The 14,649-nt window shown below is 39.1% G+C and overlaps 1 protein-coding gene across 16 annotated transcripts in view; it reads left to right on the forward strand.

Annotated features, from left to right (window-relative positions):
- Positions 1 to 14,649, forward strand: part of GREB1L (GREB1 like retinoic acid receptor coactivator) — a 126,589-nt gene that overhangs the window by 90,691 nt on the left and 21,249 nt on the right. For all 16 annotated transcript variants that reach the window (XM_072034777.1, XM_027451965.3, XM_027451970.3 and 13 more), the window contains 7 exons: positions 3,685 to 4,011; positions 4,810 to 4,938; positions 5,735 to 5,869; positions 8,403 to 8,600; positions 10,437 to 10,617; positions 12,192 to 12,384; positions 13,859 to 13,992. In XM_072034777.1, the coding sequence (XP_071890878.1) occupies positions 3,685 to 4,011; positions 4,810 to 4,938; positions 5,735 to 5,869; positions 8,403 to 8,600; positions 10,437 to 10,617; positions 12,192 to 12,384; positions 13,859 to 13,992 (1,297 nt within the window). The remainder of the gene's footprint in view (positions 1 to 3,684; positions 4,012 to 4,809; positions 4,939 to 5,734; positions 5,870 to 8,402; positions 8,601 to 10,436; positions 10,618 to 12,191; positions 12,385 to 13,858; positions 13,993 to 14,649) is intronic.

Here is a 14,649-nt window from a genome sequence, read left to right on the forward strand (position 1 = left end):
TTTGCTCCTTTGAACATCTGACAAGAAGCGAATTTAAGAACTGATACTGCTTCTGCTCTCCATATGGGGATTGACCAGGTCACCTCTGTGAAAATGGCTCCTCATTTGCAATGCAGATAACTCATTTGCTTAGGGTATCAAACCATCAGTTATCACAGCTCTTTCTAAGGACTCTCAGTCTGTTTTATTCAGTTTTGTGACAAATGCCAGCAGATGTGTGATGGTCATCATTGTTTTGGTGACAGCACCGTTTACATGAAAACCACATTTGTTTTTCAGACTTAGGCAAGTTATTCAATGAATATCTCATTCTTGCAAATGTATTTGAAACGGACCCTTTGCAGGTTTGAGAGCAAAGCACATCGTTTTCTTTCTCTCATTACAGGTCCATTTTTCCCTACCTTAGGGTAAAATACAACAATGTTAACAGTAAGGATTTAGAAGTCAAAGAATATTGCAGGATAGCTTTAGGAAGCTTCTCACAGCAATCTATTTCTTAACTTCAGTATTTGAAAAAAATATTGTTTATTATACAGGAGTGTGAAGTAACTTTTGTGAGGATCACGCTGCTTTTCCTCAATCGGATTTCTGTTCGGGCATCTGTAATACATAAGGGTATGAAACGAACAGACATTTCAAAAGAAGTACAGCTGGTGATATCACTATAATTTGGGGAGTAAATGCACTCTGCCTAGGTTTAGCCCCTGTGTTCTTCTGCTTTGCTGTTCTCTGCTGATGCAGAAGTGTTATAGACAGGAAGGAGGCTATCTTCTGTGTTGTAATGCCCTCCGTGACCTGTTTGCTTTATTTATCATTCTCTGCTGGGAAATGCCCTTAATAGTCCATTGTATGCCAGGTTGGAACAGACAAAGTGTTTCTTTTATTTATTGGCTGAATGTTTTTCTCTTGCTGTTCTCTCAGTGGGCTTAAATTTGTTATTTTGAGTTTTTCATCCTCGGTGTGGAAAGTTTGTAGAGGTTGCCTTTTAAAACGAGCTGCCTCACACAGTTCTGGATTGATAGAGGCAGCTTGCAAATTTCCTTCAGGGAATCGTGCAGCAAGCTGGTACAGCATTTCCAATTAAAAATAGATGATTTATTGAATCTCATGGAGCCAGTGAAGCACATTCCATAAGCAAATCCAGCCTTAAGGGGATGTTCAGTCTGTCTTCGCTGCAAGCTAGAGCAGGCCTTGTTCAAAGCTTCTGGAGCTTAGCTGAGCTGTGTCTAGGAAGCACTGTGCCTTCAGCATAAAGAAGTTCCCATATCATAGCAGGTGTTGAGTTTGGCTTTGGGTACTAGCTGTTGAAAGCTGAGCAGTTTTCCTCTTGGACATATGTGGAGTGCGAGATGAAATGAGGGGGCAAAGTAAATACGTTTTGAAGAACACGGGGATCAAAGCATGGCACAGGTTTTCATCTTGCTCCAGACTTCAAACTGTTTGAATCCTGACAGTTGTAGCCTTTATCCCATATTGTATAATCAAAACAGGTTAAAGATGGAGGGCAGTCATGTTCCAAAGCTTTTTGACGAGGAGAAAAGACAAATTACCCACATAAATTAGCAGTTTATTCATGTGAGCCTCTTTCTTGAGTAAGTAGGGCTAAAAGCTATTATTACTTCCAGAATATATTACAAAAGCATAAGATAAGGGCAAAGATCAAAAAAGCAGACAGAAGAATGACACAGCCTGAACCTTGCCTATTTTTTTCAGATCTCACTACTTGTGCAAAATATTTTTGTATGCGTTTACATTTTCTGAGCAATCTCACAGTGATGTTACAAATCAAAGCAAACAAAGTATGTCTTTGATACTTCCACTTTAAAAATACTATGAAGACTATTCCCAGCTCAAGCTGTGACTGTGAGCCATAGTGTTGCTGTAAATTCCCTTGACTGATAAAGGAATAACTAAAAAACTATCAAGGAATATTTGATTTCAGTGCTTTTTACAGCCTAGTGCTTTTGCTGACTTGGATTTCGCGTTTGTTAACTTTGACAGCATTCATAATGAAGTATTCTCAAGCTTTATTTTTGTACCTCAAGCTCCTGTATTTGCCATACGTGATTTTATATGGTATTATTCCTTGGTAGTTTCATTTTCTGAAGCGAAGATGATCCCTTTGTGTACTCATTTCTGCAGAGAAGCTATCAGATCCTCTCTTTTAACTTTGACAGATACCTGTTCTGTATTTATGTATTTTATTATCAAATATTGCTCATTTTGTCTTTCATCTCAGATCATCTCACTTCCTTTGTTTTTCTGGATAATTGCTGTGGGGAAAGACTGACACGAGTCAACTGTGGTATTAAGCACAGTGCCAATTTCAGCATATTCCCTTATCAGTGCCCTTCTGATAACTAACTTTATTTTGAAAAGTTTTTCTCTTATAAATCATCACCTTAGAAAGAAAGAGAAAATATATTTCCCAAAAAGATAATTAGAAATACAGAGCTATACCCATAACTCTCACCAATGCCTTGTAGGCCATAGTGTCCATGCATTAAATAATCAGAACTTCACAGCAAAAATGTGAACAGCCTTGCCTTTAGAAACCTATAGCTGTCCTGCCATCCTACGGTAATTGGGTGACGACTCTCTCCATATTTACTTCTCAAAAAGGCAAAATGACAACCCGCAGCAATTTTGCATATTGCATACTTGGTTTATTTACCCATTCCCTGCCCTGCTTCTTACACAATTTTTCTGCTTCCTTTTTTTCACTGCTCACTTTGTTTCTTTTCTTTGGCCCTGAAAGAAAACATGCAAACAAACAAACAAAAAAAACAACAGCATTTCACATATCACTGGTATTTAACTCCCTTTTTTTGTCATAGAAAAGCAAACTGCTGAAGTGTGAAGCTCTCTGCTTTGGCACTGCCATGGGATCTTGGCAATTTAAACTATGGTTACTTTTTGCTCTGCATTCATGAATATTCTTCATAGGTTCCTGAGTGTCTTTGACCATGAGATAAATCTTATTGAACAAAATCTTATTTAAAGCTGAGCTGGGGGACTGCTACTAAGATAGGATAGCTTCTATTTCGATTTTCCAGTTGAGGTTCACAACACAGTTTACAAACTCTGAGGACTGCAGATTTAAAGTTGTGTGTAGCTATGCTTCTTAAAATTAGGAGTTTGAAAATTTGCTAAATTAAACCATAAGAGAAGAGGTTAAACCTGTTTGCTTGTATCTGCACTTATTTTACGTGTATGCATGATAAGGAAAAGCAAAATGAAGACCAGTTGACGGGCTCTGTTCATATTGCATGGCTGTGATCAGACTGCAGGGGTGAGCGTTTGTGTTTTCTGCTGTAAAGACGTATGGAGGTTATGGGATTAATCCTTCTGTTCCAGGCAAAAGGCACATATTTCCTCAACTTTATTGTTCATCCCACCAGTTTCTGAGGGTAGAAAAGCTAGGAATAAAATGGAATACCTTATTGTCAAAAAGAAAATAGGAGGATGGTGAGAGAGAAAGCATGGTACAGAGAGAGAGGGAGGCTTCTAATATGATAAAGGAAGAATATGCTGTGTGGGTAGATATCCACAGAGCAGGGAGTGGGTTTTTACATGTAAAAAATACAGTGAAGGAGCTTGTCACATCAAGACAGAGAAGAGATTAATCCTGGTTCAATAACATTTTGATATGAGATACTGTTCTCCTCTTTGTTTTTCACGTAGGTCCTGACCAGATACCCCTGAGGGAAGAATTTGAGCAGATCATGTTGAAAGCCATGCAGGAGTTCACTCTGAGAGAGCGATCCTTGCAGATAAGTGCACAGTGCATCTCTGTGTCGCCAGGTCAACTCCCTTGGCTTGCTAGGTTAATTGCTAGTGTGTCCCGGGACCTCGTGCACGTGGTCGTTACCCAGAACTCGCTGGCAGAGGGCATCTCGGAGACCTTGAGGTCTCTCAATGAAATGAAACATCATCAGAAGCTCCCGGATTACGTAGTTGCCATTTGCGCATCAAAGATACGAGGAAATGAATTCTGCGTAGTAGTCCTGGGTAAGTGCATTTGCAGTACACTGTGAGTCTTAATGGAAATTTGCAGAATGCATTTTCTCAAGACGTTGTTCCAGCTTTTACATTTCCAGCTTTTACATCCTTCTTTCATTTTTACTGTCCTTCATATTTTTGCTCTGCAACGTTCACTATTCCTCCATCAAGACTTGGAGTACTGATGTCCAGGAGGACCTAAAAAAACAACTGTATGGTAGTCTTTATGGCTTCTTGAGAGAATTGAGAGAATGGCTTCTTAGAAAATACCTTCTTAGAAAATATCTTGGCTTGGCTTCGTAGAAAATATCTTGGAGTGACCCCGTGGCAAACAAATCTGTCTGTCCTCTGTTTCATGTAACAGCTGTGCCGTCTTACATGATGGGTACTGGATAGTCTTCTGCAGCTCACTGTAAAATAGAATATGCTTTTTATCCTTTTTACCATGTTGATTTTCAGATTCTTCATATAAATTAGTAATGTTCTTTCTTCTTCTATACTTGGGATTATTACTTTTTCATATTCAACCAAAATCCTCCACTCCATCTAAGGTACAGACATTTATTTTGCATATCATTTGTCACTCAAGTGTGCAAACCTATGGACAATGGCTGGCAAACAATGTGCTAGACAGATTTCTCCTGTCTCTAGCAAAATAGATGTGAGATTCTTTCCCAGAGTGTTGGGTAAAGGCAGTGGAGATCCATAACTGAACATTGGCATGCCCCTCACCTCTAGGATGAAAACGTTGCGTTCACAGTGCGCTGTGTTAAGGATTGATCTTGCTTTTTTTCCCCTCCTCTCCAGGTCAATACCAATCTAGAGCACTTGCAGAAAGCATGCTTACCACCAGTGAATTTTTGAAAGAGATTAGTTATGAGCTCATCACAGGGAAAGTTAGTTTCCTGGCATCACATTTCAAAAACACATCTTTAGGTAAGTGATCCTAAGAAACAGAAGTTCCAGCAAAGACAGGGATTGTGGTTTTTTTTTGTTTTTTTTTGGTTTTTTTTGGGGGGGGGGGGGTCGGTGTTGCCTTCTGTTCAGCAGTTAAATCACCCATGAGTACAGTTTTCCCTTCTCCACTGTGAAGCATCTTTGTTTGCACTTTTAGCACAGGTGTTAGAAGCTGTTTCTAGTGTGTTTCTTTGTAACATCTGACATCATGAGATGTCACCATTTCACCATTAGCTGTAAAGGCACAGGACTGAAATTATCCCTTCCCTTCCCTTCCCTTCCCTTCCCTTCCCTTCCCTTCCCTTCCCTTCCCTTCCCTTCCCTTCCCTTCCCTTCCCTTCCCTTCCCTTCCCTTCCCTTCCCTTCCCTTCCCTTCCCTTCCCTTCCCTTCCCTTCCCTTCCCTTCCCTTCCCTTCCCTTCCCTTCCCTTCCCTTCCCTTCCCTTCCCTTCCCTTCCCTTCCCTTCCCTTCCCTTCCCTTCCCTTCCCTTCCCTTCCCTTCCCTTCCCTTCCCTTCCCTTCCCTTCCCTTCCCTTCCCTTCCCTTCCCTTCCCTTCCCTTCCCTTCCCTTCCCTTCCCTTCCCTTCCCTTCCCTTCCCTTCTTTTTTTGTGTTTATTCAATTGGCAAATTTCCCAGCCCTCTCTTCTCTTTATTTCCAGTCCGCTGCCCCTTCACAGATTTGCCATCAGCCATGTGAGAACATCTGTATGTCATGTTATCCATCATTTATCTTAAAGTGCTCCCAGATAATTTGGTCTTGTTAATTCTTAACTAGGTGATGATTTGGACAAGCTGTTAGAGAAGATGCTACAGCAGCGAGGGGAAAGCGTCATTATTCCTTTTAATGGAGATGTTAGTGAGTGTGTATCATCACAGGAGGCAATTGCCATGGTTTCTACACAAGAACCAGGTAATTTTTTTTAACATGCAAGATGTGAAGTAAGTGACCGGTTTGTTAAATGTCAAAATGCATGTTCCTCAGAAGAGTCTGAAGAGTCTTTAGTCAGTGTGCCACCCTTCAAATATTAATATTGCCGTCTGAATGTAGAAATACATCAGTCTCCTGGATGGAAAACCTCAGTAGCAGCTTCAGCAACTTTTATTCCCCCTAACTTTTATAATTCCAAAGTTAAAATACGTGATCTTCTGTTCTGCACAAAGCAGAGTAGAGAAGATGTCAGTTTGGCCTCATCTTACCCTTGTACAACTAGAAAAGGTATGTAATTTTATGTTCATGGCAAAGAGAACTGTGTTCTCCTTGCTGTTCTCCCCAGGTGCCCTCCTGAGTTTTAACTTTTGATATTCCTCACTTTCCACACATAGAGTTGTAATAATATGTACTATGCAGTTGTGCCCTGGGGCTTACTTCTTCCCGGGTTTTGAGGAGAGTGTTTTAGGATCTCGGAGTGAGTGTGCTAGGCAAGCATAATCTGTAATTTTCTTACTTGATATTCTTGTTATTCAGCATAATGTGATGAGATACTTAGGTGCAGTGGATGAGCTAGGAGTGTCTACCTAAAAATGCTAATTATAATTTTTCCCATTTTGGAATTGTTTCATTATTCGGAGTTTTAACCACGCTTTCCTTGTCGTATGACAGTAATGGTAAAAGAAGATACATTGAGCTGCTGTGAACACTGAGATTCTTTTAGGTCTAGTATTAAAGCAAATTCAACCTCCAATAAAGCTTTGTTTTCCCTGTGAAAGAAAGGTATGCTTCTGACTCACATTAGTTAGTTCAAATTAATCATCTCAGGGTTAAATCTGAACGAAAACAAGATGGTTTATAGGCTGCAAATGGATCAGAAGATCCAATTAGGGTGGTTGCCAGAAGGACAAGCCTTGAGCTTCCACACAGGATTAATATGAAATTATAACCATCTTTTGATTTTTTTTTTTTAATTATTATTATTATTTTATTTTTGTTCTTACGGTGTAATGATGTGCAGTGGTGATTTTTTAATCCTTCATGTTTTTTTCAAAACTATTATTGTGGGCTAGTTTTGTCTTTAAAATATGGCTATACAATGACTTACGCTACAGGGAATCTGCCTGAATTAAAAAAAAAAAGGGGGGGGAGGTAAGCCTCCTGGGCAGTGAGTGGGACCTTTCTCCCAAAGTAGATCCACAGGAATGAACAATGAAGCAGGTCTGAACAGGAGATAAGTGCACACATGAACACATGTACGTCTTTGTAAAACTAATGTAGAATCATTAAGGTTGGAGAAGACCTCCAGGATCATCTAGTCCAACCATCCCCAAATAACCTCAAATTTTCATGTAAATTATAACACTTTTTAAAGTGGTTTGTTACTTGAAAAAACAACTGTTGTTCTTGTGTGTTAAGTTTGTATTAGGTCTGGATTTTTATTTTATTTTATTTTATTTTATTTTATTTTATTTTATTTTATTTTATTTTATTTTATTTTATTTTATTTTATTTTATTTTATTTTATTTTATTTTATTTTATTTTATTTTATTTTATTTTATTTATGATAAACACTGTTCATCAGGATTTAACCCAGTAGAAAAACTGATGGAAAGAAAAACTGTAACGGGATTATGGTAAATCCTATTTTACTGTTGGTAACCTGCAAGCTGAAAACGTTCAGGGGCTAGTTAAACATGGATTGTCAGGCATAGAAATTGCCTACTGGAAATACTGAAAACAGGAACATGCTTTTTCTTGCAGGAATGTTCTGCTACGTGCCTATAAAAAGTCCAGTCCCCCAGTTCTCTGCAAGTAGTATATTGACACTTATTAAGCTCAGTTAAATCTGACACTCAGATTTTGTTAAAAATCAAGAAACCCCCAAACAAATAAATGCTCTCCTCCCAAAAAATAATTGAGATTTATTTCATAAGTGTATTGCTTATCTTCCCTTTGTAGTATATGTAAGGATAAGACAGACACATGGCTATCTCAGTGCTTGCTTAGAGTGGGGCTCAAGAAATCCAAGTAGACCTGATATACAAATCAACTCCTAGCTTCCTGCTGCCCTGCTAGAATCTTCTGGGCAGGATTATCAAGGCAGGCTCAGTTTGCTCAGGTTAATAGGTGTGGTGGCTCTCCTCCCGTGGTGCCCTGAGCACCATAGCCTCAGCTGGTTCTCCTGGCAGGAGTGGGAGAGGGAAGCTGCTGAAATATGCTTAAAAGTATGCTTAAAAATGTTCAGAAACACTTAAAGCGCTTAAAAATGAGCAGTTCTGTCCCTGAGGTCATCTGACAGATAATCACACTTTGATTAAAAAGAGGAAGTTGACATTTGTGATTTGTACCCAGCTTTCCAGAGTGTTAGGATTTATTCTGGTGAGTGATTCTTTTTTTTTTTTTCTCATAGTAGAGGGAAGGTGATTTGGAGGGTCGTGTATGTTGGGGGGTGGGGAAGTAAACATGTTTCTTGTTGTGTTTTGTTTTCTTTTTCAAACACGCACACTCTAGATTTGGATGTTGATACCTTCCAAATTTACCAGCCACAGCTTACGGTTGCCAGAAAGCTCTTGTCCCAGGTTTGTGCTATAGCAGACAGTGGCAATCAGAGCCTGGACCTGGGCCACTTCAGCAAAGTAGACTTCATCGTTATCGTTCCCCGTTCAGAAGTCCTGGTGCAGCAGACCCTGCAACGGATCCGACAATCAGGTAAAAGGAAGGGGAGGAAAAAGAGACTGCTAAATCAAACCCAAGTATGTGCTTGCCATTAAATCATCTCTGACTTAAGGGCTCCTCTATGTATTTTGCATGTCTTGTATTGGCTCCATTAGTTGGTATCACTGATGTATTCGAAACATCTTCCTTTCGTAAACTGGGCCCAAGCTGTACAGCAGAAGTGGCAAAAGGAATTGCCATATTCATACAGATCTGAGGAATACTTGACCTGAAGAAGTATCCAGCTGTCAAGAGAGAGAGGATGAGTGAATGCAGTTGTTCAGATCTTTTATCCCCTGTGATTGCTAGTGCCTTTTGTTCTAGGTAGACATTTGTGTATTTGCTCTCATGTATTAGCACAAGCATAAGTGCAGGTACATTTACGTAGGTAAATGAGTAATACACTCACACTAGCAGACAGTAATTGCCATACTGGTTCAGATAGTGAGTTTTTTTGTTGGGTTCTGCATCTCACCACAGCTGGTGCCAAATACATCGAGAAGAGCAAGAAAGCTTTAGTGTCCAGGTGAAGGAATATGTCCTCTTTGAAAACAACCCTTTTTTATCCACTCTGTTAGTGATTGACAAGTCCAGAAAAGCATAAGAGTTTCTCTTCAGAAAAAAAAAAAAAATCCAGTCTAATGGAACTGTGGACTGTCTGTATAGATGTTTGGTCATTTAGCTATATATTTAGGATATTTTTCTGTTCGTTTCACCAGGACTTCTTTTCTGTCTTCATCTGTATCTAATAATCCCTTGTATTTGCATTTGAAAGTTATGGGTATGAGCTTCCAGTGTAATGTTGCTATGAGTGGCTTTAGGTAGCTGTTGGCTTTTTTCCCTCTTGTTTTCAACTCTGAACTAAAACGTCCCACGGTTTCTGATTGTACCAATATCTTGATGTAGCGCAATGTTATGGTCCATCTCTGCAGGTACTTTTTCTCAGCTTGGTACTATTTTACTAGTAAAAGGAAAAGAATGAATTAGATTACTTGAAATAGGGTTTTCTTTTCCTTCCTAATGTAACCTTGTTTGCTGTGGTGTTTTTTTTTGTTCCATTCCTTGTTTCTTTACACATTTTATTTACTTTATCACGTGTGTGTCTTAATAATGCTGCACATTACACCAGAGGTTGTCTGATATTAGTGTTTCACATTCATTTTATTATATTAAATGAGTGGTTTCTACTTTACGTTTTACACAATTGTAAAAATGATTAAGAGCCTGGCAAATAGATAGTTGACCCACGTGTCACTGTGGTTTATTGCTCCTTCAGAAGGTGTTCAATGCTACATACATCATGCCTATTTTATGAATATGATGGCAGTTTGTCGCTACAAAGACTGCTAGAGAGTAGTTGTGTTTTACTGACATTTAGATGCTAATATTGAGGCAGAGGCAAAGCATGAAAAAATGATACTAGAGTTAGTTTTACATAAATTTAAGATTTTTGCAAAGGAAAGGCCCGAGTAACTACTACTGACTGTGGCAAGGTTAAAATATTACCTAATAATGGGACATTTGGCCTAGTATCGTGGAGCACAGCCAACTGAGTGCTGCTCTGGAAGTTTTTGTGGATTTTTTTTTTCCTTTTTGGTAATGTGAGAAGTCTTTGGAAGGTCTTCAGGCACTTTTTGTAGGAAAGCCAGAAGCGAAGAAGCAGATGTCCATCTCCATTGTGAGAGAAAATGCATTGTGGTAATCCTCTTCCCAAGGCATATCAGTGATTTGGCTAAGTTGTGATATTGGCAGACAATACCTACAGATGACAATTAATTATTGGATGTACTCAGGGGAAAATATTTTTTTTTGCATTCTCCTTTTTGGTAGGTGTCCTTGTGGACTTGGGCCTAGAAGACAATGGCACAGCGTATCAGCGAGCTGAGAAGTACGTGGTTCGGCTAGACAACGAGATTCAAACAAAATTTGAGGTTTTCATGAAACGAGTGAAGCAGAATCCATATACACTGTTTGTGCTGGTTCATGACAATGCCCATGTAGATTTAACAAGGTAGGTGCTTCGATGGACCGAAGGAAAACAATCCTCTTCCAGTATCTTTCTGTTCGCTATTCCAAAAGACTTACCACTTAGAGGTTCCTCTAGGCCTCAGGCATCTTGTTCCTCAAAATCAGAAATGGTCTTCTGTACTTGAGCCTGATAATTAACTAATTAGTTAGCTAATTCTGATTCGGCTGGAGTTGGATGAGACTAGCTTCAGATCGTTGTATCCCTAATAAAACTGTTCACAGGGGTAAGAGCTATGGTACTGGAGTGCAGGAGAAAGGGCTGAAATTTGCACCTTTCTTTGCTCCTTTGTCTTTTTCCTATTTCCCTGTTGTTGTTTTTTTTCTGTATGCAAACCTGAAGCTGTCTCACGTTCTCAAACTAGCCATGTTTTAATTCATGCTTTTATCCTTGATGACAGCGTTGCTTTTATTATGAGAAGGCTTATATACATCTAATACTTTTTATCTTCTGAAAAATGACCTAGCTCCTGTAAGAAAAGGATTTAAAAAACTGTTGAAGTTGGTCAGTGTCAGATCTGCACAGAACAGCATATACACATGTGCAGAAACACTTCTTCACGCTGAATCACAACTTTACTATTGACAAAAATAAATAAATAAATAAATAAATAGTTCTGGTCTTGTTTTCTGAATAAACTGAGGAGAAAAAATTTAATGTGATTTAGACATGGTGCAGGTTGTGGGACTCATTTGGATTGCAGAGATAATAAAATACTTTCCTTGCAGGATAGCTAAAAATAGATAAAAGCAACATTCTTCCTATTTTATCCTCCCCATTGAATTTTTGTTATACTGAATTTGGAATTCTTGTTTATTGCAGAATCACAGGATGGTTTCGGTTGGAAGGGACCTTAAAGATCCCCCAGTTCCAGCCCCCTGCCATGGGCAGGGACACCTCCCACCAGACCAGGTTGCCGAAAGCCCCATCCAATCTGGCCTTGAACACCTCCAGGGATGGGGCATCCACAGCTTCTCTGGGCAGCCTGTGCCAGGGCTTCACCGCCCTTTGAGTAAAGAATTTCTTCCTAATGTTTAATCTAACACTACCCTTTTTTAGTTTAAAACCATTACCCCTTGTCCTATCACTACACTAAACTATCCTGGAGGCCAAGGTGATTCCAGGAGCTGGAAATCATGACAGCAGGTTCCCAGTCTCTTAGAAAAATGTATCTGCATGAAGAATCCAGTGGATTTTATAAACCTGTTACTGTATTGTAACCCCACAATTCATGCAACAGTGTTCCTCAGTAAGAAGGGCATCAGCTTTGGCTTATTTTTGGTTTCCTCTGTCTGATGATCTTTTAAATTGGCACACTAATTAAACTTCTTACTTTCAGCAGATTTTGGTCCTTTATTTAGTGTTTTTTTTCCCCCCCTGTTGCCTGACTCTACCCACAGAGAACACTCAAATGGTTTTGACATCTTTCACCCTTTCAAAGTTTTTTGAGCTGTGATTCTCAGTGCCATGGTCATTTGGAGATTTTTCTGGAGGAGGAGAGTAACCCATTGAATCTCGGGATGTCAGTAAGGCAATTCTTTGCATTCTTATTTCTGCAGTGCCATTTCAAGTTCCCTGTCACATGGTGAGCCTAGTCATGGTCTGGCTGATAGAGTTATTAATTGCAGGGAGGTCCTTGAAGCATTCAACCTCCTTGTTCTTCAGGTCAGCTCTTTTCCTTACGCCTTGCAAACGCAGCAGTCCAGGATCAGCTCTAGCAATGAGGTACATTGGATACAATTTGATACTGTGGTAAGTGTTTAATTTATAATTGTAATTGTGAATCTCAATGTTGACTCTTCACCTAACAGAACCTAGCAGATATATACATTAAAACGAAGTGTTAGAAAGGACTTCTTTCTCTGCTGGAGTTTTTTTAGTCAGGCTCTAGCTACACAGTCCTGGGATGATGACAGTAGAGGCAGCATTGACATTTAGGCCTAGGAATTTCGTGTTTTCCTCTATCCAGTCACATAAGATGAGTAATGACTTTTTATGCTCTGGTCAGACAAAGCTATGTAGACATGCTGGAAACCTCTGGAGCTGGCTTTATATTTTCAAGCAGTCTAACTTTTGACTGTAAGTGGTATGTCATCTAGCCTGTCAAGTCTATTCACAACTTTTCAAATGTTAATAAAAATGGTGTGCTAGGTTAACAAGTCACGGTGTAGCAAGTGCCAGACAGGAGGCGAGAAGTCACTTTGACATCCCATACCATTACCTCTACTCACCATTCCAGCAAGCTGTTTCTGAGGATGTTTTGCCTACCCTTGCTAAAAAATACCCTTTTTTCCTTTTCTTCGTAAAAAAAGTTATATCAAGTTTGACTTTAATGTGCTGAGTGGACCATTGGTTTCTATATTTTAAAATGTTAGCTGGAAAGAAGTTAAAGTTAAAATTAAAAAGCCATTTCCATAAACTCCCAGTATGTTAACAGTCAAACAGAATAGTGGAAATGAAGGAGTGAATGAATACTCAAAGTTTGCTTTTTGGTTGATTGTTAATAGAAGCCATTGTGGTGATGTTCTGTAAAATGGTCTAGACATATTTTTTTCCCCCAAAGTAAAAAATAAACAACTTCAGTCTTCTGATTAAACAGATAACTCACAGAAAAGGATGAGATTGTATGTGATTAATTACCTTTCTAGTGATCACTGGTGATGTAAATGCACTGGAGACCATGCTGTGCTGCCAGCAGGCACCTCGTGAAATTTCAGGCAGTAAATACTCTGCCTTTCTGATTGCTGTCAGCAGATTTATGTTCCAGCAAAGAAATGATCAATTTCTGTTTATCATTAGAGATGCATAGGATCTGATGATCAAGAAGAGTTTTGGAAATGAATAATGCTTCTGTTTTCAGGTTCTGCTTTAAATAGAAATGAGATAACAGTTGTCAGTAGATATAAAGCCAGAGATAGGGAGCCAGAAAAGAAGTATCAGGATTCTGAAACCCTCCTGCCATCAAAGGTAGAAGATATATTGAAAAATTTGAAAGGACCTACACCTGTCTTTCCCTAAGTGTAGACAGATAGTAAGTTGTAATAAACAATTTGCATTTTATTGTATTCCTTGAAACAAACCAATAACATCACTGAGGAAGAAGAAATGAAAGAAAGGATACTTAGCTTTGGAAAATACTTTTCGCTTTTTTTTTTTTTTAAATGACAAAAGAAATTAAAATTGTTTCCAGCTTTTCTTATGTTTTTGCTAACTCTGTATGGAACAGGATGACGCTGCAAGTGAAGACAAGCTGTACTTTGGCTTGAATGAATACAGCAAATCCCTCCAATGGGGAGTCACAAGTCCACTTCTGAGATGTGATGAAACCTTTGAAAAAATGGTCAACACGCTTTTAGAAAGGTAAATAGGATTCTGCTTAATTGGGATCTTAAGGATACAGATATATTTATGAGCCCCATATAAGGCAGATGAAGACATGATGACATTTGATGTTGATCTGGGAATCCGTGAAGTATGTGCAATTTTTATTTTCATAACAAATTTTATACTATTGAAGAAGCAGGGGATGTACTTCATTTGTTTACGGAAAGATTAGGCCCATGCAGTGGCAGTCCGAGCTCATCCCTGCTGCTCCTGTCTTCTGGCTCAGCCCTCACTAAGCTAGGCAGGTAGCAGAAGTTTCATACCTCACTGCTTCTGCTGTCTCTCTGCTGAGACTGCCAGGAAATTTGTTGGTGGTGGCCCAGGAGAGTGATGTCATTCCAAAAACTTCAATTTTATTATTTCATTAGCTGGCTTTTGGTTCGTGCAGCTGAGATCTTGAAAGTGGCTTGTAAGTACTTTGTAGCTGCCTGAACAAACTCATTTCATAGCACATCTCCAGGACAGAATTAAATGCTCACATTACAGAAACAAAAGCAATGGTATGGTTTCCAGCAACGTGGAGTTGATCTGTTCTGCAAATCAGGAGGATGGATCCATTGTAACTGTTTGGGATATAGTTCTCATGTCTCCATGTTTAACAGAATGGAATTGTTCTGCCTTCAGTACTGTTTT

The sequence above is a fragment of the Anas platyrhynchos genome, chromosome 2 (assembly GCF_047663525.1).
Source record: "Anas platyrhynchos isolate ZD024472 breed Pekin duck chromosome 2, IASCAAS_PekinDuck_T2T, whole genome shotgun sequence".
Classification (NCBI taxonomy): domain Eukaryota; kingdom Metazoa; phylum Chordata; class Aves; order Anseriformes; family Anatidae; genus Anas; species Anas platyrhynchos.